At 44.9% G+C, this 20,359-nt stretch overlaps 1 protein-coding gene across 3 annotated transcripts; it reads left to right on the top strand.

Annotated features, from left to right (window-relative positions):
• Window positions 1-9,297: 9,297 nt before the first annotated feature.
• On the top strand, window positions 9,298-15,111 carry LOC103172254 (apolipoprotein L4-like). 3 transcript variants are annotated; one of them, XM_007885051.2, is made up of 4 exons: window positions 9,298-9,357; window positions 11,407-11,434; window positions 12,457-12,632; window positions 14,074-15,111. In XM_007885051.2, the coding sequence occupies exons 3-4, from the start codon at window positions 12,595-12,597 to the stop codon at window positions 14,729-14,731; spliced, it is 696 nt and encodes a 231-aa protein (XP_007883242.1). In that variant the 5' UTR covers window positions 9,298-9,357; window positions 11,407-11,434; window positions 12,457-12,594; the 3' UTR covers window positions 14,732-15,111. The 3 variants fall into 3 exon arrangements, with proteins under 3 accessions (XP_007883242.1, XP_007883241.2, XP_007883244.1); XM_007885050.2 differs by having other exon boundaries at window positions 12,457-12,520; XM_007885053.2 differs by lacking the exons at window positions 9,298-9,357; window positions 11,407-11,434; window positions 12,457-12,632 and adding an exon at window positions 13,687-13,708.
• The last annotated feature ends 5,248 nt before the right edge of the window (window positions 15,112-20,359 follow it).

Below are 20,359 nucleotides of genomic sequence, written 5' to 3' on the forward strand. Positions count from 1 at the left end.
AGCTTTAAATCACAGCTCTCTGTGTGGAGACAACAGGTGAGAGGACACCTGAGAGCCCTGCGAGAGGCTGCGGACCACATCGACAACCTTCACAGATCAGTTACAGCTCTGACCATTATGGGCGTCATACTGCGTATTGCCGGAGTGATACTGATTATTGCGGCAATAATCATTGGCACAACATTTGAGAAGATATTGATGAAGAGGTTGGTGTTCACACTCATCCTCACCATTGTGGGAGTTGTAATAGCTGCAATCGGGACTGTTATCACCTTTGTATCTCGTGGCAATATCACTGCTTCGCAAACAGAGAAAGTGATAAGAGTGAATGAAACAATAGAAGAATATAAAACAGACAGCAGAGCCATGGCTGATTGCTACAATAAACTAAACACTAGAATCCAATTGTTCATGAAATCAGGAAGAGACACATCTACTGGTAAAGCTGAGATGTTCTGCAGTGGCTCATGTGCTTTTCCACTCATTGTTGACATGGAGGCCACCGGCAGGGTAAACCCAGTGAGGGCTGCTTTACATCTTCTCTTAGCAATCGTGTGCGATGTTTGCTTTGCAATAAACAACTGTTGCAACGGAGCCAAGTCAGAAATTGCTGAACAGGTACGAAAAGTGGTTAATATGATGGAGACTGAGGTACGATCATGTGAAGAGGTTTATAAACCTGTAGAAAATGATGCAAAGAACAACTAAATCAATATACAACAGTTTGGTTATAATTGCCCTCAGTAACTGTGGAATAGGAGGGACTTCAGCCTGGTGTCTCCTGATGCCGGGTGAGGACAAGCTGGGATTCCCCCACAACCCAATATAACCCACTGCACTTACAGCACCTTTTACACAAGAGGCCATTGGGACAGGAAGAGAAGACACAAAGCAAACTGGTTTTGGGGAAGAGTTCGAGAACAGGGACACAGTGCCTGACCCCTGGATTAGTGATGGTGAGAGAGGGGCTGAGAAACACATTGACCTGAGTGGGAGAAGTGGAGGGAGTGGGTAGGACACTGGGAGCTGCAGGAGATCACAGAAAAGGCCTCGACACTAGTGCCACAATGAAGAGTTTTATCCAGAATCTGGGCATTGAACAGGAACAATAAACAAGAGAGAGAATCGGATTAATTATCTGCCGCCAACCGGGAAAACATGGTTTTATCCTCACCCTCTGCTTCCTATCCTTCAACTGTTGTGATCAGAAATTAATTAGTAGTTAATTATTGTCTCAGTGAAGTTAAGTATACTGATGCTTGTTGGCTAGTGTCAGGCTGATCTGTGGAACTACGATCCTAATTAAATCAAATGGAGTCGTAGAATCTCTAAGTGTGACAGATGTTACGGTATAACTCCAGACAAGATGTCAGGAGAATGTATCAGTGTGCAGTGCCTTGTCATGTGAAAGAGTTAAATTGGAAAGAGAAGAAGTGAACTTGTTAGTGTTTCTGTATCATAACAGCACAATATTGACTATCATACTTTGCCTACTGTAACCTGCTTATCGAATCAATGTGAAGTTAGATGATTTTCTGCCTTAGTAAGTAAATAAATTGTTGAACATAAAATACAATGTTTGGTTCCTCTTGTCACAGATTCAGGATTTTGACATTTTGGCTAAACAGAATGAAATGGGCTTTTCTGGCCAAACCTTCTGTCTCAGGCTTCAAAAGAGTGATTAGCTCCACTGCTGGCCGCACCTTCACACCCAACACAACCAGCTCGCTATCCAAACCGCCACCTTTCCCCAAATCACCTTGCGCCTTGGGACGTCTTCTCGTTTGAATGTAATTTTGTATTCAGATTCCAGGCCCTGAATGTCAACACCAACATCCTACATGGCAACTTATCAAGCACCTTCTAGATATCCACACACATCCACAGCTTTGCCCTTTGGTTGTTATGTTGAAGACTTCTATTAAATTGGTCAAACAAGATTTGAACTTTACAGTCTATGCTGATATTTCCTGATGAACTCACTCCTATCAGAGTCATCACTACCCGTCCCTCAAAACTGCTCCAAAAGTTTACCCTCAACTGATGTATAAGTGATGCAATATCAGCAAGCTTCACTCATCTATTGTAATGAGCCTAACACATGTCCAGTGATTAGGGATTTCCACATGTTCACAGAAAGTTAGGTTAACAATGAAAATTTCCCCTGGTTTTAGGCTGAGGACCTTTGTCGTAAAGGTTTACTTACAAAGTAAAGTAAACTTTGCTTGCACAAGGGGCTGGGATGGGAAGGGTTGGAGGTTGTGAAGGCTGGAGGAGCAGAGAGAGGCATGCAGGTGCAGGAAGGCTACAGCTCCCCTTCACCCAGCTCACTTTGTTGGGCAGATATACATTGAGCAGAGAGAGGGGAGACCCCACAATGGATATGAATATGGGTTGGATGGGGAGATGATCGTATAACACGGTTTTAGTTGTTTTTGGTTAGAGGCAGGTCTGACACACACAGAAACCCATCACCATGATCAGTTGGTATCTGACCTACAAAGAAATCCATCTCCATGATCAGCCAGGCATCTGACACACAGAAACTCATGATCCACGACACATCCCTTCCCATTGAGTGATGGTTCCACCAGTTGGATCAAGAGGGATTCCAGGCCCTAAATGTACGAACACATTTAGAGTGGGTCACAAAACTCGGAATGCAAATAATGCCTCCAAGTAATGCCATAGAGTTACACACTGTTGCGCCAAGCCTCACAGTTTTCTCACCAGCTATCTGAAGGAACATCTGCCTTCACCATGGTGGGAGGACCTTTACAGGACAAGTTATCATGTATCAGCCAACTTGATTTCTTTTTTTAGAATTTGCTAGACTCAAGAAGAACAAGTTCCATCTAGTTTAGCTTCCACCATCCTGGCAGTCGCTCCTCATAGTCCAGTTTCTCCATCCCCTCAAGCATTCTGGTTGCCCTCCCCTTATCCTCTTAATTGCTGCAATATATCTCTTATATTGTGGTCTTAACAGTGATTTATAAAGTGGAAGGATTACCCTGCTATTTCAGCTCAATATTGCCCTTTTAATACAGCCCAGCATCTGGTTTAGATTCTCAAGGTCCACGTCCAATGCTGCGTTCCAGGCTGACTCAGCACCAGCTGTAACTCTAGGTCCTCATGTGAGGGGCTTTGGCATATATAGACATGCCCGCTGTGAAGGCATCTTCCCCTCAGGGCGCTCAGAAAAAGTAATTAAGAAATCAGTAGTTAGAATATCTTTGTATGTGAACAGAGATTCACTGAGCGTATGAACTCGGGGGAACGGGGTAATGTGGACTGCAGACATTATCATAGTATCCAGTAGAGAAGGAGGCCATACGGCCTATTGTGCCAGCTTGAAAAGAGCTATCCAAATCAATCCCACTCCCTCACTCTCTCCCCATAGCCCTGCAAACTTGTCCTCTCCAAATAATTATCTACTTCTCTCTTTAAGGCTGTTATCGAATCGGCTTCCACCACCCTTTCAGGCAATGCATTCCAGAAGAATTGCTGAATTTCTTCTTGCTGAAGAATTCCCACTCTCATCAAATTCCTTACCAGAATTCTCACTCTGTTCCCTCCTCACACTGCTGGGCTCTCTGCTCAAGAACACTCTGCTCCCTGCTCCCTCAAGGAGTCAGGAATAGAGGACAAGTAACCTGACTGCAGGGCAGTCAGGAGAGCAGTGCCACCTGTCACTGATGCCCACACTCCCACATGCCCACACACGAGAGTCGACACTCAGGTTATGGAGGGAGTGAGCAGTGAGAGGCTGGGTGGGGTTGAAGGAGAGGTAACCCTGAAGGCCAGTGTGAAGCTGGTGTAAAGTGACTGCCCTGTTTAGAGACACGCTCAGAGAGTGGGTTCATTACTGGTCAATTATTAACAGAATGAGTCAGTGTGTTTACAGTGGGTCTGAGGAGCTCTCAGTTTCTGTGCTGAACTGAGTGAAGGAGCTGTCCACGGCCCTCACTGCAGTAACACTGGCTGAGAAGCCTTCTCCCCTGTCTCATCCTGTAAACTATGAACATTTAGCTTTTCCCTGTTATTCCCCTCTCATTCTCATTACTCGGTGTTTGGCCACCACACATCACTTGCCAACTTTCAGTTCAACTCTCCAATCTCTGGATTTCAACAACTATTTCCTTGATTGTGGAGCTGCTTTGCGTTTGGTAACCAAAGGTTGAGAGTTTGGATTTTATTGTTCTCAATGTTATATACAAGATTGAGAGAATAATCTTTCAATTAATGCACGACTTTAGTTCCTTGTACAGTTTACCTTGGGTCCTCAGAAAGTAAAGGGCTCGTTATCAGCATAGATTGTTGTTTACAGATATCATGAAACTTATTTGAGACGTTCAGCTCAGGTAAACTCTAGGGGAATTTATGGCTTCATATGTTCCTGTATATCCTCATTGGTTGTAGAAAACTTGAAAGTGCAAGAAGCGCGTTTAAACATCTATTGAGCAGATGCTGGTCATTGTAGGTTACTCAGATACCAAACAGCTTTAACTAAGCAGTGACAGAGCCAGGCAGTGATACAGACAGCAACACAGACAATACTCCAACCAGCCAACCAATCTGTCATCCAATCCGGTAGGTAAATGGATTTGCTTTTTACATTGCAGTGGTTGGATTAACAATCAGTATGACTCCAGTAAAAGGACTGTTTTCAAAGAACCTCAGCAGTAACAACACAGAATGTAAAGGTACAGAGATAGCCCATTCATCCTATTGTGTATGTGCTGGTGCTGGCTTGCCTATAGACACCTCCAACCTGAACAATATTACTGCTCTGGATTTATCAAGTCCCTTTATTGTTCTATAGAATCAGCTTTCACCATCAGATATCTCAATAATTCTAACATTCCTGTAAAGTAGGGTGACTGTGGATTTTGTAGGTGAATGTGGTAGATAATTTGCAAACAACAATGTCCCACAAACAGCTATTAAGTGAATGATTGGTTTCATTTGGAGGATTGTTTGCCAGGACACAGGGAGAGAAAACTCCTCTACTTTTTCAAATAGTGCTATATGATCTTTAACGTCCACCTGAACAGTCAGACAGAACCTCAGTTTAACATCTCACTGAAAGATGGCATCTGTGACAATGCAGCACTTTTCCTGCACAGCACAACCTTCTGACTCAGAGGTGAGCCTGACAGCACCTGAGCTAGGCTTCAACTTAAACCTTCACTTTGTACCGTGACAGTAGTCCAGGTCAGGTAGACTTTAAAGATTCTGTGCCACAACTAGAAAAGAGAAGGGAGTTTCTCCTCGTGACCTGACCAACAATCCTCCACATTAATCTATTATTCACATCATGGCTGTTTGTGGGACTTTGCTATGCACAAAATGCCTGCTGATTTTACCTATAAGTAGTGTCACATCAGCATTTTTAAGTGCCTTGAGATGGCCTCCTGACGTGAAAGGTGTTATGTTAAAGTTGATGAAATTGTGAGCTCTTATTCTGTGTGCTATCTTTATCCAGGGGGGGAATTAATAAATGGAACAGGTTGCCAGGTTGAGACTAGGTCATTGGACACATTCAAAAAACAACTTGATGCTGTGATGGGGATGCTAGGTTGGGTGTTCTGGAGGGAGGAAATCAGATGGGCCAAAAGGCTTTCTTCATCAGAAGCAAGGTTGTGATATAAAAGAGAGAATTTCAGTGGTTTTTAAACATTTTGTGTGAATTCATTCTGACTTGGAAAGACCTTTCTATGCGGGAAGAAAGTTTCAGGAACTCCGAGATGTGTGTTCGTTCACTCTTCAAGGCCGACTGTTGAAACCTGTCCCACCTCGCCCTTACCTCCCCAAGTTCACCTCCTCCATCTCCTTCAATCTGGGGACATTGGGCTCTATGTCTCTACCTCCCGAAACTCATCACTGAACACACTCCCTCCCTCCCTCTCTCTCTCTCTCTCTCTCTCCCCCCTCCTCCCTCTACCCTTTGTGGAGTCCTGTAGCTCAGTGGTTAGAGCACTCGCTTTGCAAGTGAGAGACCTGAGTTCAATTCCAGGCAGAGGGCGAAACCTTGGGCAAGTTTCCTTACTCCACACAGAGCCTAATAATAATCCCTCCAAAACCAAAAACAATAATAAATTGGTCATTTTCAATCCACGACTGTTTGTGGGACATTGCTGTGCGCAATTGGCTGCCGCGTTCGCCCACAAATATACAGTCAATTCACTTTACAGTGTGTTCTGTGAAGCGCTTTGGGACGTCCTCCCGACGTGAAAAGCGCTATATCAAATGCAAGGATTATTATTATTATTATTATTATTATTATGTATCTGTTCGTCCGCTCAGGAACAAATGTTAATATACAAGGTTTCAGTCCCAAGGCATGAGTTTTAAAGTCTGATTTTCTCTTAGTCTCAAAATGATTCTTTCAATCTTGGTAACGGTTTGTAACAATCTACATCTTGGGCTTGGGCTCGTGTCCGGAGCCATCATCTATCATGCGATCAAGACATGGCTCCAGAAAGCAGGTGACATATTTTATTTAGTGTGTGTGACATACATTTCATTTAATACTTGTGTGTTATTTGTCATGTGTGTACATTGCATGGGTTTCATTTAATCTGTGTGCCTGTGTTTGTGAAACACATTGCATTTAATGGCTGTGTGTATTTACTAATGTATTGTAGAGCAGGGGTGGGTAAAATACAGCCCACAGGCCACATCCGACCCACCAAATGCTTCTATCCAGCCTGCCATTGTGTTCAGCAATAGAAACAATTATAGTTTGTTCAGACCCAGAAAGTCACACATATTTCGCATTTGAATCAGACCGGGAACATCAGCCAATCACACTGCTTAGTTCTGCGCACGCTCCCTTCAGTGTTAAATCAGGCTCATGTCAGGAATGTAAGGATCAGCAAATTTTCAAATGCGCGGCAACTGTGGGAATACTTTTCACTGAAGAGGACGTTAATTCGAAATGAGTTTATCAAAGAAACGGAAAGTGGACGCTGAAGGCCGAATATTCAACAAAGAATGGACTTCTAAATATTTTTTACCGGTGTGGGTGGAAAAGCTGTGCTTAATTTGTAAAGCAAGTGTGGCAGTGCTCAAAGACTACAACTTGAATTGCCATTTTGAGAGCGAACATAGCTGCAAATATAAGAATGTTTCTGCCAAAGAAAAAGGAAAGAAAACTGATGAGATGGTTGTTCGAATGCAAAAAGAGCAAAGCATTTTCACAAAACAATTTGTCTCCCAGGATGAGATTACAACAACAACAACAACAACAACAAGATTCCATTTATAGAGCGCCTTTCACGTCAGGAGGACGTCCCAAGGCGCTGCACAGTTGGGTCATGACCCGAGCAGGGGGGAAATGGTCAGGGTGAGGGGAGGGAAGGGAGGGAGAGAGGAGGGGGAAATGGTCAGGGTGAGGGGAGGGAAGGGAGGGAGCGAGGAGGAGGAAGAGAGTCGAGAGGGGAGCTGAAGGCACGGTCAAAGAGAAAGGTTTTGAGACCGGCCTTGAAGGAGGAAAGGGAGGAAGCAAGGCGAAGGCACTGGGGGATGGAGTTCCAGAGCCTCGGGGCTGAGAGGCTGAAGGCCCGACCACCGATAGTAGGGCGGTTGGGGCGGGGGACGTGGAGCAGACCGGAGCCAGAGGAACGGAGGGTACGGGCAGGTAGGTAGGGGGATAGTAGGTTGGAGAGGTAGGAGGGAGCAAGGCCGTGAGTGAGTGACATGATTACACACAAAATCGCCAAGAACAGCAAACCATTCTCTGAAGGAGAGTTTATAAAGGAATGTATTGTTGACTCTGCTTCGATTTTATGCCCAGACAAGAAAAACCAGTTCGAGAACATTAGCTTGTCAAGGCGAACTATTGTGACACATGTCGAGGATATCTCTGCGAACCTGTATCTGCAGTTAAAAAATAAAGTAAGCAATTAGGTATGTTGACAAAATTGGTGAATGTGACCAACGATGGAAGCCCAAATCTGACAGGCAGAAATATTGGGTTACTGAAAAGAATTCAAGATCAAGTCAAAGAAACAAATCCAGAACAGATTATTGTTTTTCTACACTGCATTATCCACCAAGAGATCCTCTGTAAGAGTGTTCTAAAACTAAGCAATGTCGTGGACACAGTTACGAAAGTGGTCAACTACATTCAAGCAAGAGGATGAAACCACAGTCAAGTTGTAGCTCTGCTTGGGGAATTGAAATCCGAGCACACGGATGTTCTGTATTACACAAATGTAAGATGGCTTAGTTTAGGAAAGATCTTGAAAAGAGTGTGGGAACTTAGAACAGAGATTGATTTATTTTTGGACATGAAACAAAAAGATTCAGATTTCTCACAGCTGCGCAATGCGAATTTTGCATTTGCCGTTGATATCATGGGCCACATGAATGAACTGAATTCAAAACTGCAACGGAAGGGGACCTTTGTGCACAATTTGAATTGCAGTGTCAAGTCATTTATGACAAAATTATTTTTTTGTCGTGTCAGATAGGAAACAGGCAGTTTGCCCACTTTCGAACTTTACAGCAGATTACTGTTTGCGATCAAAGCCTTAAAAAGTATAGTTCGTCACTACTTGACTTACATGTCAAGTTTTCTCGCGGATTCCAGGATTTCAGTTTGATTGAAAATGACCTGTCTTTGGTCTCTTCACCTTTCTCATTTGATGTTGACAAAGCCTCATTTGACCTCCAACTCGAGCTTATTGACCTGTAATGTGATCCATTACTTGCGGAGCAATTCAAATCAGTGCCGCTTCCCAGTTTTTACGCCTCTCTTAATGAATATACCTTTCCAAAGATAAAGACTTATGCCCAGAGGATGCTTATGCTGTTTCGATCAACATACATACGCGAGGAGACGTTTCTGGTGATGAAATTTAATAAATCAAAATAGATCTATGATGACTGATGACCACCTTGCAGCAATAATCCACATTGCAACAACGCAGACGATGCCTGACTGGTTAACACACATCAGCGCTTTCATTCTTCCCATTGAGTGAGCTTCTCACATTCTCACATTCTGATCACGGTGTGAATAAGTGAATAAATATTGAATAAATGTCTGCTCAATGAGTTGTTTTTATTTAACCTAATTTTAATGAATGTCAATTATATAGACTTTATTTTATGCAAGTGCAAGACTTGATTTTGAGCTATTATTAAGCATTTACTTCTCTATTAAGTGTGTGGCCCGCGAAGCTGTCCAACACTTGTGGACTCCCAGCCAAAATAATTGCCCGTCCCTGCTGTAGAGCGTGGTATTATTATGTCATGTGTTCACTACAGTAACAGTATTATTTACATGTAGATTTTCTGGAGACCGTTCCTGACTGTTCACGCTGGAGCTGTGGTGGGATGACCTGAAGGGTAAGTGTTACCGACGCGACGGGCGGTAGCTGAAAAGGTAACGTTTGCTGATCTCCACAGCTGTCAAAGGAACATAGCAACTTACAGTGTGGGTGAGACCATTGTCGTCCCTCTGGCTGGTCCCCCCAAATAATTAAATCCTGGTTCAGTCCCGCTTCCTCTTGCTCCAGCTCAGGGTGGGTGGGTTTGAACTCACTGTCCAGACTGACTCTCCAGTGCAGCATAAGCACTCCATTGTCAGAGGAGCTGTCCTTCAGATGAAATGTTCAACCGAGGTCCTGTCTGATTGTTTGGTTGGACGTTAAAGATGACATGTCACGATTTTAAATAAATTGGGGTTTTCTCCAGGTATCCTGGCCAACAATCCTCCATATAAGACATGCGGCTGTTTTCATGGATGGAGTCTCTCCCTCACCGAGCCGATACAGAACCCCAAGTTAATAAACATAGCCAATAAGAATAAATGTCATTTGTTGTTGTTGTCTGCGCCAACTCATTCAAGAGCAGTCCTTTCAGTCCAGTTACTTGTTCTTTGTCCAGCCCCTGTAGCTGACTATTTTTATGGTATTTGTCTACTTCTCTCTTCATCCAACATGGTTTCTGTCTCAACCACTGCTCCTGGCAGGGCATCCGATATCTTAACTATTCTGTGCGTGAATTAATCCTAACTTCCCCATTTGCTCATTTACTATTTAGGTTAAATTGATGCCCTTTATTACAAATTGCATTCACAACATTATAAGGTGTTGTATCAAATGGAAGAATTATTATTAAGATATCAGCAGAAAAATGGCGAAAGTTAGAATAATAGTTTTTGCACCTCAAACTTCACACATCCTTCACCTCAAGTCTTTCAAAACTATAGTCACCTCACCGTCCCTCAGTGTCCACAGTCACCTCGTCCTCCCTCAGTGTCCACACCTACAGTCACCTCGCCCTCCCTCAGTGTCCACACCTACAGTCACCTCGCCCTCCCTCAGTGTCCACACCTACAGTCACCTCATCCTCCCTCAGTGTCCACACCTACAGCCACCTCGTCCTCCCTCAGTGTCCACACCTACAGCCACCTCGTCCTCCCTTAGTGTCCCATACCTACAGTCACCTCGCCCTCCCTCAGTATCCACACCTACAGTCACCTCGCCCTCCCTCAGTGTCCACACCTACAGTCACCTCGCCCTCCCTCAGTGTCCCACACCTACAGTCATCTCGTCCTCCCTCAGTGTCCACACTTGCAGTCACCTCGCCCTCCCTCAGTGTCCACACTTGCAGTCACCTCGCCCTCCCTCAGTGTCCACACTTGCAGTCACCTCGCCCTCCCTCAGTGTCCACACTTGCAGTCACCTCACCCTCCCTCAGTGTCCCACACCTACAGTATCTCACCCTCTTTCGGTGTCCAGGCAGCTGTGCCGCTCTCCGAGATGCTGTCCTGCGTGATGGGCGCTGTGTAAACACAAGTTATTATTGTTGTTTTGAGGTCAGAGATGATTCTAGAAGTATACATCTTTTTGTTGTTTAGTGAAACCATTTAACCCAACTAGTGCCAGTGTTTACACTCTATGGAGCCTCCACGAATAACTAAAGTGCCCATAATATCTAAATTGTACCCACAATATATAAATTCCCCCCTAATATCTAAAGCCCCTCTAAAATCTAAAACCCCCTCATCACAGTCACCACCATCACAGTCACTAAACCCTTTTCTAGTGTTGCTGACAGAGAGTGGGTTTCACACTATTATTCTCTTGCCACACATACACACCTCATTCTTCTAGAATGTTCCCTTTCGTATCTCGAACTTTCTTTTCTCCGTGCTGCATGTTTTTATAGTTGGTCATCACCACTACAACCTGATAATACCTCAAAGTCTTTTTTTTAACACAAATTGTCTTTGTTTAACCCTATGATTTTTCCAGTGCTCTAACTCTACAAATAATATATTTTAATTGATATATAACCTAACAACATCCTCCTCATCAAATCCATTCAGAATTATAAACACCTCAATTAGGCTAATATTAATAATCATTATTTGTCTCATTTCTTTAACAGACAAGGAATTCAGTGCAGATGAAGAAAGGTAAGTGTGAGCTGAAAGCGTAGATTAGGTGCTGAATGGATGAATTCTCTCACATTAACTTGTATTTACACAGTGCAGCTACATAGGGCAATATCTTGGAGGGCTTCACAGTGCGGGGGTTAGACACTAAGGAAGGGATAACGGGAAAGATGGGTGACAATAGGCGCAGTCAAAGAGGTAGGAGTTAAGGTAGGAATTGTTTTTTGGTCAGTTGGGTATCTACCACATGGAGAAAACCATCATTATGCTTAACAGCAACAAATTACATTTCTATAGCGCCTTTTACATTTGAATGATGTCCCAAGGTGCCAAAGAGTATCCAAACCAAACAGAGTACCATGCATCTCACTTGTACATGGAAATTCCAGAGATCATTTGTTGGAATGGATTGCTAACCCTGGAGGAATACAATCTGTTTCATTATTGCTGAAGAGTTTTAGGTGCAGGTTGGTAAGGATCAAGGCTTGGGACCACAGTTTGCGTGTTGGGGTACTGCTGGAGTCTCACCAGCTAAATCTGCATAGCTTGCCATTGATATTGCAGTCTGGCTCCCCGCCCCCAGTGACTGGTTTCCCCTTCCAAGTCCTGCCGATAAGCCAGGCGGGCTGTACTGTCATCAGCAGTCCCCTGGAATGCTATGCGCCCGTCCCCTGGAAGGCTTAGTGACCGGACTGGAGACCGTCACAGAATGTGGGATTGATTCTGACATTCCATTACCAAACATGTGACCTTGGAGTCAGTTCATCTTACTTCCTGCTCACTCCCACCTCAAAGAGAATAGTTACTAGATAGTTATTAGATACCTGTCAGGCGTGGGTTTAACCCTCACTGGGTGGATGGTGTTAAAGTGCGATTGAAAGACAGATAAAAAGGGGGCGATGTGGAGGGATTGAGGCAGAGAGGTCCAGATGCTGGGTGTGTAGTGACTGAAGGCACGGCCAATGATGGTGGCGTGAAGAGTGTTGCCAGCTGGCCAATTTTGTATATACTTGCTGAAGATTGGCTGTGCCGGCTTTTTACAGAGCTGGGAGGCGTACATGTGAAAGAGAGAAAGAGAGAGAGTGTTCCCAGCATAGAGGAGATGAGGTAAGTGTGGAATATAGCAACAGCACACCAGCAAGGCTGGGAAAGAATACAGCAATGAGTATGTGAGGAGAAAGATGTATTACAGGAAGGACTTCGAAGAAGCCAATCAAAGGTAAGTTAATGTTTGAAATTCCCTTCTTCTGCGTACCACTAATAATAATAATAATAATAATAATCCTTGCATTTGATATAGCGCTTTTCACGTCGGGAGGACGTCCCAAAGCGCTTCACAGAACACACTCTAAAGTGAATTGACTGTATATTTGTGGGTGAACGCGGCAGCCAATGGCGCACAGCAATGTCCCACAAACAGTCGTGGATTGAAAATGACCAATTTATTATTGTTTTGTTTTGGAGGGATTATTATTAGGCTCTGTGTGGAGTAAGGAAACTTGCCCGAGGTTTCGCCCTCTGCCTGGAATTGAACTCAGGTCTCTCACTTGCAAAGCGAGTGCTCTAACCACTGAGCTACAGGACTCCACTATTTAGGGTCTCTTTCTTCTTTTACTGTAGAAGTATTTATGTTAGTACCTACCACCAAACATTCACCCCCTGTGAAGAGCGGCCTGGATATTGGTGGGAAAATTACATTGGCATGTGACTGTTGGTGGGAGGCAACAACGACAACAACAACAACAAAATTGCATTTGTAGAGCGCCTTTCATATCGGGAGGATGTCCCAAGAAACTGGACAATCAATGTTTCAGACCAGAGCTTGGGGACGGGATTGGTGAGGGTGGAGGCAGGGTTGGAAGGAGTGTGGTCGAAGGCATGGTCGAAGGGGAGAGTCTTGAGATGAGTCTTTTAGAAGGGAAGGAGCGAGGTAGATCGAATGTGGGATGGAGTTCCAGAGGTTGGGGGCAGAGTGGCTGAAGGCCTGCCCGCCAATGGTGGGGTGGGTGAGGCAGGGGATGTGAAGTAGGCCAGAGACTGCTGAGTGGAGGCAGCGGGCAGGATGGTAGGGAGTTAGGAGTTCTCAGAAGTAGGGGAGAGCAAGACCATGAAGGGCTTTGAAGGTGAGGACCAGAATCTTAAACTGTATCCTCTGTTTGATGGGAAACCAGTGGAGTCGGGCAAGGATGGGGCTGATAGGGTCACGGAGCCTGGTGTGGGAGAGGACGGATGGCAGAGTTCTGGATGATCTGCAGCCTATGGAGGGAGGAGTTGGGGAGGATGACAAACAGGCAGGTACTCACATCAATGTGAATAAACCATAAAGAACCTCACTTGATTGAAACGTTTGGACACAAGACATGCAGCATCAATCTGAAACTCACTCATACAGTAGATGCTTGTGTTGTGACTACGAGTTTCAGTCGAGTGAGGAGCTTCATTCTGTACCTTAGTGCTCCTGGATATAAGTGGGAAAGTCCTGAGATGAGAGGTGTTAGGTGGTTGCCACGGCCAGGGAATTGTGTCCAAATGGCTGCCGTGTTCGCCCACAAAAATATAAGGTCATCACTTTACAGTGAATCCTGTGAAGCACTTTGCGATGTCTTCCCCTCTCCTGTAAATTCAATGTTTAAAATAATTCTTGATCTTCTTATGAGCAGGGATCTGGAGGAAGTGCATGATAAAGAGCTACAGCATTTTATGAAAGTGTTTCCTGACCAGAAAACACGGATCAGTACCTGCATCGAGGAAATAGGAGAGATCGCCGATGATATTGACAAGTGTCAAGATAGAAGCAACACTGCCAAAGTCGTGGGGTCTGCTGTGAAAATAGTTGGAGGGATTCTTGCAGTCGGAGGAGCACTCGCTGCTCCTTTTACCCTGGGGGCATCGTTGGGACTCACGGCTGCGGGGGCTGGGATGGTCATCGCTGGCAATGTCACTAACTTCACAGCTCGTGTCGGATCGTCCTTCAAAAGAAAAAATAAGAAAAGACAACTTGATGAGATTGTGAAGGAGTGTAGCTCAGCCCTTACAGAAATAGATAATTGTTTCCAGGTGAGCCGCAGCATGGAGTCAAACATGAAACACGGGAAGACAAGGAAGAGGATCAAGAAGCTGATCACAAAAGGTATTCAATTTGCTGCCAAGTCCACTTTGTCATGCTTGCCCCTGCTGGGAGAAGTCACCTCGCTGATCAGAAATGTGGTTAAGTACAAAATAGAAAAGAAGAAAGCTGCAAAAATGATCCGAGAGAAAGCTGATCTCATGAAGGTTACATTAGATAAGCTGGACGAGGAGTACAATACAAGATTGTGACGCAAACAGCAGGAGGCAAAACGCCATGCATCACTGAGGTGCAGCCCTGAGAGTGAGGTTGTGATTGATGTCAGAATCAAATTAAATATTGAACGTTGTTCCATTCCCTGCTTGATCCCCTCTGGTCTGATTTCTACCCTGCCCAAGTACAGAGACATTGCTTGTCAAAGTCACAATTACATCTTCTCTCCCTCTGCCTCCGTATCCTCCATTATAGTTTTCCCTGCTTTGAGTGCCAATCATCCCATCCTTTCCCTGCTTCACTGGCTCTCCTGCCCCAGAGGATAGAGTTCAAGATCCTTGTCCTCACCTTTAAAGCCATGTGCGGTATTGCTCCTCCCTACCATTACAACCTATTAAATTTTCACCAACCTGTCCACTCCCTCTGCTCGGCAGGCCCTGCCTGCTCCACAAACAATTTATGTCCAGTGCCTTGGGACGTCCTCCCAACATTCAAAAGTACTATCTGAATGCAATTTGTTGTTGTTATTTGGAATGTGCTAATGAGGACAAAAGCTGTTAGCACCAAATGCTTTCTATCATTCTGTGAGAGTAGGAGCCCAACAATCGATCCCAAGAAAATAAGATGCAATTTTGTGTTCTTAAGGAAAGGTTTTATGACCTTAGGGGTCACAGTAGAATTATTATCATTTGGCCTCAACTTCGCCCCCCACTCATTATCAGAATATGAAAAAAAAACAAATTGCTTTAGGGCGATGTATGTGATGCATGTACATATCCTACGAATGGAAAGGTGATTGGATGATCCAGTTTGTGAATATAGTTGGACAATCTAACTGAATTCTAATGGGGTCAGTCAGCTTCTGGCTCCTGTAAACTATGGGGTATAAGAATGGAAGTTTGAAATGAAAAATGGAAGCAAATTTCAGTGGAGAAGCCTGAAGACGTGAAAGGCGCTCTATAAATGCAATCATGTTGTTGTTGTTGAAGAAGCTAGCAAAAGCAAGTCACCACTCTCCCAGAGGAGATAACCAATCAATACCATAATTTTTGAGTCAGTCACCACTATAATAGGTATCTTAATATAAAGTTACCACTGTATTTCACTGTACTTGTTTGAGATTTTACCATTATTATCGATTTATAAAGTAGATAAATTGATTGAACCCATTACAGATGTGGTTTATTTATTTCACCCACAAAATATACAGTTAATTCACTTTACACATTATTCTGTGAAGCACTTTGAGATGTCTCGAAGATGTGATAAGGTGCTATATCAAATGCAAGTATTATTATTTTATTGTTGCAGGTGACTCTACACATAGAATTCTTAGTTTGGTTTGGATACTCTTAAGCATGGTGATAGGTTTCCATACGTGTCAAACACCTGGCTGACCTGCCCAAAATAGTACATCTACGTTGCACACTCAAAGGTTAATATATCTTTCCTAGGGTTTGGTGTCCAAAATATCACAAAATATTCCAAATGAGGTCTCACCAGCATTTTATAGAATTGTAACATCACTTCCTGACTCTTATATTCCAGCCCCATTGTGATAAATGCCAACATTAGCCTTTTTGATTACCTTCTGCACCTTTGTGCTATTTTTGATAGATTTCTGAACGGAAACACCAAGATTCCTTTGTTCATTAATCTGCCAAGTCTTTATCTGTCAAGAATGTATCTACTCATTCTTAGATCTAACATGAACCTCCTTGCACTTTACTAAATTAAACTACCACATTTCTGCTGCCATCCTCACAACATACCACAGCCTCTTTTGTGGAACTATATCAGAAATGCCTTCTGAAAATCAATGTAAACATTGACCATCCCATATCCACCACTAATGTGACCTCTTCAAAACATTCCATCAGGTATGTCAAGCAAGACCTGCACTTTTCCATAATTCCATGCTGATTTTCCTTAATCATCTTATACCTGTCCAAGTGTTCTTTACTTTATCCCTTACTTTATTCCAATAGCTTTCCTAGAACTGATGTTTGTGGAGTCCTGTAATTTATTGGTTAGAGCATTCACCTCGTAAGTGAGAGGATCTGGGTTCCATTCCTGGGCGGGGCAAGTTTCCTTACTCCACACAGAGCCTAATAATAATCCCTCCAAAAAAAAAACAAACCAAAAAAAAACAATAATAAATTGGTCATTTTCAATCTACGACTGTTTGTGGGACATTGCTGTGCGCAATTGGCTGCCGCGTTTGCCCACAAATATACAGTCAATTCACTTTACAGTGTGTTCTGTGAAGCGCTTTGGGACGTCCTCCCGACGTGAAAAGCGCTATATCAAATGCAAGGATTATTATTATTATTATTATTATTATTAGGCTACTTTCCTTACTCTCTATGCCTCGGCCTGACTATTCCAATTGCCTGCTCACTGGACTTCCCAACTCTTCCCTCCACAAGCTGCAGGATATTAGGAACTCTGCAGCTCATGTCCTCTCCCTCACCAGGCTCCACGAACCAATCACCACTGTTCTTGCCCAGCTTCACCGGCTTCCCAACCATCAGAGAATTGAGTACAAAACCCTCAAAATTAGCTTCAAAGCCCTTCATGGTCTTGCTCCTCCCCCTTACCCTCACCGACCTCCTAATCGCTTATCAGCCTGTCTGCAGCGTCCGATCAGCGGACACTGGCCTGCCTCAGGTCCCCCACACTTCCCGCCCAATCATTGGCAGTCAGACATTTAGCATCTCCTATTTGACATAAATACAGTCAAATTGCTGGGATCCTATAAAGTGTTGAAATGATTGTCCAAAATCAATCATATTTAGTGTAGCACTTTTACCAGCACGGAAACTCCCAACACATTCTTTCACTTTCACGTTTACTGTACAGAGTCAGCATTAGCTCTGAGGAATATGACTGTAATTTAACAGTAATATGGTGGGACAGGACAAAGGTGAGGAAATAAATGAAGGTGTGATCACTGATATTCCAGTAAATGTGAGGCTGAGCAATAATTCCTGATACCAGTTTCAGAGATTCCACGGGGCATAGGACAAGGTTACAGGGCAGATCATTGGGAGACCAGTAATAGAGAGTAGTGCGATGGTTCTACACTGATAGTTCATGCACCAGAATGTTTGTCATAAAAGTTTGATGTAAAGGTCTATCTACAGCACCTTGGGACGTCCTCCTAATATGAAAGGTTCTATATAAATGTAATATTGTTGTTGTTGTTGTATCGTGTGCCAGCTTGACTAGGTTAGCAGCTCTCAGGCCTCTGAGACTTGGTTGTGGGTCCAAATCCCTCGCCAGGATTGGAGATGCCGTCCGACGTGAAGGGCTCTATAACATTCAATTCACTTTACAGATATTCTGTGAAGTGCTTTGAGATGGTTCCAAGATGTGATAAGGATCTATATCAAAAGCAAGGATTATTATTATAATTTTTATAAATGTAAGTTGTTGTTATTGAACTAAGATACCACAGTATGGGTGGAGGTATCTGCTAGAGTTAAACCACCTGAAACACCATAGCTTGCCATTGAGAGCCAGAGTGCTCTATACTGAGGGGCATCTCCAGAGCAACCTACTACATTTTGGTCTGAGCTCCAATTCATTTTTGACCCAGTGAATGAGGGGCAGGAGAGCCCCTACCCCAGGGGGGGAGGGGAACAGCTCAATCCTTTCCCCCCCCAAATTTCACACACACTCTCACAGCTTCCAGAGTAGCTGTCAGGATCACATGTCAACCTGGATTACGGTAGCAATCTTGACTACGGGTCAAAAGCTTGGTTCAATCCTAGGTGGGAGACATAGATCTCAAAGCTGTCATTCCACTTCAGTGCTGGAGGTGTGCTGTATTGTCAGAGGTAGTATCGTTTAACAACAACAATGGGCATTAACTAGCCCGCTATTGATGATACCTCACACTTCACACAGAATAGTCTCTCAGAACGCTTCAGCTGTTAAATTGAGGTCCAATCTGCCTGGTCAGGTAGACATTAATGATCCTGCAGCAAAAATCAAAAAGAGGAGTTTCTCTCTTTCCGTTTCCTGTCCAACAACTACTATTGGTCATTCACTTCATGGTTGTGTGTGGGCTATTGCTGTGTGCAAATTGGATACTTACAGTCACTCCATGGTGTGAAGCCCTTTGAGACATCCTGCTGACATAAAAGTTCCTGTTTGAAATATGGATTCTCGGAGGTGTCGTCCTTTGGATGAAATGTTAAACCAAGGTCCTGTCTGCTGTGTTCATATTGGCTATTGGGCTTTCCCACAAAACAACATGAACACCAACTTGCCTTTACAGTTTCCTTCATGTGAGATAGCGTCTCGAAAGCTCAACAGTGCTGAGTCTGACACTGAGCCAGCGACAAAGGAAGGTTGAAGAGGAAGGTCTTAAGGTGTGATCTGAAGCTGACAAGCCGGGGTGAGGCAGAGTGATTGAAGCAGACATCTCTAGAGTCTTGAGGAGATGAGGCTGAAAGCATGACCTTGATGGTGAAGTGGAAGGGACAAGCAGGAGACTGGACCCAGCCGAGCAGATGCAGAGGCCAGCGGTGAGTGGGAGGGGAGGAGGCTGGTGTTGGGGGGCTGGTGTTGGGGGCTGTTATTGGGGGACTGGTGCTGGAGGCTAGTGTTGGAGGAGGATTCAGGGGGGCTGGTGTTGGGAGTGCTGGTGTTGTTGGGGTTGATTTTGGGGGGAGCTGGTGTTGGGCAGTTAGTGTTGGGGGTACTGGTGTTGGGGGGACTGATATTGGGGGCCTGCTGTTGAGAGGTTTGGGAGTGAGACTGGTATTGGGGGCTGGTGTTGGGGGTGCTGGTGTTTAGGGGGATGGGGCTAGGCTGGTGTTGGTGGGGGCTGGTGTTGGGGGCTGGTGTTAGGGGGCTGGTGTTAGGGGGCTGGTGTTAGGGGGAACTGATGTTTAGTGGAGCTGGTGTTTAGGGGGTTGGGGGTGGGACTGGTGTTAGGGGAGCTGGTGTTTTGGCTTGAGGGTGGGCTGGTGTTGGGGGGCTGGTGTTGGGGGGGTCTGGTGTTGGGGGTCTGGTGTTGGGGGTGCTGGTGTTGGGGGTGTCTGGTGTTGGGGTAGGTCTGGTTTTGGTGGGGCTGGTGAGCAGTTGGTATTGGGAGCTGGTGTTGGGGGACTGGTGTTGGGTGTCTGGTGTTAGGGGGTATGGTGTTGGGGGCTGATGTTGGGGGGGACTGGTTTTGGGGGGGGGTCTGCTGTTGGGGGTGTCTGGTGTTGGGGGGGTAGTGAGCAGTTGGTATTGGGGGGCTGATATTGGGGGGCTGGTGTTGGCGGGATTGGTGGGCAGTTGGGGCTGGTGTTAGGGGGTTGGAGGTGCGGCTGTTATTGGGGGCTGTTGTTTAGGGGGATGGGGGTGGGGCTGGTTTGGGGGGGCTGGTGTTGGGGTGGACTGGTGTTGTGGTGGTTGGGGGTGGGGCTGATGTTGAGGGGCCTAGTGTTGGGGGGCTGGAGTTGGGAGGGCTGGAGTTGGTGGCTGGTGTTGGCGGGGCTGGTGTTGGGTGGGGGATTGGTTTGTGTGAGGGCCTGTTGTTTGGGGGCCAGTGTTAAGGGATTAACACCAGCAACAAGCGAGAGTCAGAGAAACAGCGTCACAGGTGGACAAACCCAAGTGTAAATCAGTCTACAACTGGCCAGCAAGTGGCACTGCAGGAGATGAGCTAC

This window comes from Callorhinchus milii, unplaced genomic scaffold (genome assembly GCF_018977255.1).
Source record: "Callorhinchus milii isolate IMCB2004 unplaced genomic scaffold, IMCB_Cmil_1.0 Scaffold1, whole genome shotgun sequence".
Classification (NCBI taxonomy): Eukaryota; Metazoa; Chordata; class Chondrichthyes; order Chimaeriformes; family Callorhinchidae; genus Callorhinchus; species Callorhinchus milii.